The sequence below is a fragment of the Nanorana parkeri genome, unplaced genomic scaffold, assembly GCF_000935625.1.
Source record: "Nanorana parkeri isolate BGI_ZX_2015 unplaced genomic scaffold, ASM93562v1 scaffold616, whole genome shotgun sequence".
In the NCBI taxonomy this organism is placed as follows: domain Eukaryota; kingdom Metazoa; phylum Chordata; class Amphibia; order Anura; family Dicroglossidae; genus Nanorana; species Nanorana parkeri.
The window spans coordinates 658200-660048 of NW_017306884.1; the positions used below are offsets into that span (position 1 = coordinate 658200).

Below are 1849 nucleotides of genomic sequence, written 5' to 3' on the forward strand. Positions count from 1 at the left end.
ATATATATACTGACAGTAAACATGTTAATGAGAGAAAAGAGATCTAATCAGTGTACTTCTGGTCCTGCATTGTCCAATCAGAAATCTGTGTATGTGTTTTGAGTTGACTCAGTGACCTTGACCAAGCTGTGCTGCTGTTGCAGTGGAGGTTCTGGGTCTGATGGGGGTTAGACAGTGCTGACTGGCATGGGTGTCGCAATTACAAAGTTGGCTTCATATAATTACAGATCCATTGACGGGTAGAACAGTTCCCTTACATGTATTTTAAATGTGCATTTAGCCGCTTTTCTGATATTCATACTCATGCAAAAGTCAAGTGTTTGCAGGTGACGGGTACACTTGATATACTTAATCACTGCATATGCTCTCTCTATGTTTATTTTAGAGACACTTCATTGGCCTAAAAAAGAACTTTCCAGAAAATCAGTCCTGAATGTTGAAAAGGGGCTAGCCCGAGAGAAGATAAAAGATGCACAGGTTCTGTCTATGACTGTTTTGCGAGATACATTCACAACTGGAACAAGCAGCTATAACGTTCTTCTTCAAAGTCAAGAAGAAAAGAAACAGGTTCAGAAAGATCCACTGCTAAGCCATAGCAAAAAAAGAAGGAAGGGGAGCAGAGTGATAAGTACACGCAGCAAGGAGTACCACAAAGTCAGTGCTTCTTCACAAAACAATGCCTGGTTATGTGCCCGGAGGAACATGTCAACGTTTATCTCCAGAACAAGAGCAGTGACCCAAAAATGTTCAAGTATTACTGTGTCCGGAAATATCATTGGGTTCACACATCGGCCTAAACCCAAAGCCAAAAGAAAGCAAGTGTTATCTACAGGAAAGGACACACGGGTGCCCAAATCTCTCCCAAAAGATGACCTCCCAGGGAAGAAGTTTTGCATTTTAAATGCTATAAAGCCTACAAATGTTGATAAGGAAAAGATCAAGTTTTTCAAGTCAGCATTTACTTACAACCCTCAGTTTGAGTATGCCAATCCTGCACTGCCAAATGTGTTAGCTAGACACAGCCATGCCTCAGACAGATTCCTTAAACAGGTATGAATCACTTTATATAAATCCATATACAGTATTTATATTAACAAAACAGCACAAACGTAATATAAATGACAACGCTAGAAAACATTTTAAAATGATAAATCAGTAGATGACCACAAAAAATATTGAAAAAGTGGAACCGCATCTAAAACATTTTTCTAGTTTTATATTTTGGTGTATTTGCATTATTAAAGGAGAACTATTGAGAAAGTAACATATACCCAATAGTTTGAGCCATCGTGTGACACTGCAGTTGCCACACGCCGGATCTATAGCTCGAGAAATGAGCGATCACAAACCACTGATCACTCGGCTCACGACTTCTCCCTGCAGAGCGTGGTGACTGTCATTCACCGCTCCCCACAGGGATTCTCCCCTTCCCTCTCTGTTCCTCTAGAGCTCATTGAAGGGACAGACAGGGCAGGGGGCGGGCACAGCTGGCTCTGGCTCTAGAGAGGCAGAGCCAGCTGTCAATCAGACAGTGGGGTGGATCCCAACAATATTGTTGGGATCTTTCCTAGCCGCAGGGTAGCTCTGCGCTGTCAGCATATAATGGGCATATGCTGACTTTGGGTCACAGGAGGACATCAGTAAATGTCCTCTTGTGACCCAAAATAGAACTATTCAGTGGCGGAACTACCGCCGGTGCAGGTGGTGCGGACGCACCAGGGCCTCCGGCCTCTAGGGGGCCCAGCACAGTCCCAGCGCCAGGTCGGTACCCAGCAGCCAGCGGGCCTCCCATCTCTGCGCCGAGAGTGTCGGATCATCCGTTCATCCGACACTCCCGGCGCAGAGACTG

General features: G+C 44.6%; 1 protein-coding gene across 2 annotated transcripts in view; it reads left to right on the plus strand.

The window, feature by feature from the left end:
* The window catches only part of KIAA0895 (KIAA0895 ortholog), a 20248-nt gene that overhangs the window by 3752 nt on the left and 14647 nt on the right, over positions 1 to 1849 (plus strand). For both annotated transcript variants that reach the window (XM_018562942.1, XM_018562941.1), the window contains exon 2: positions 386 to 1050. In XM_018562942.1, coding sequence (XP_018418444.1) covers positions 386 to 1050 — 665 coding nt within the window. The remainder of the gene's footprint in view (positions 1 to 385; positions 1051 to 1849) is intronic.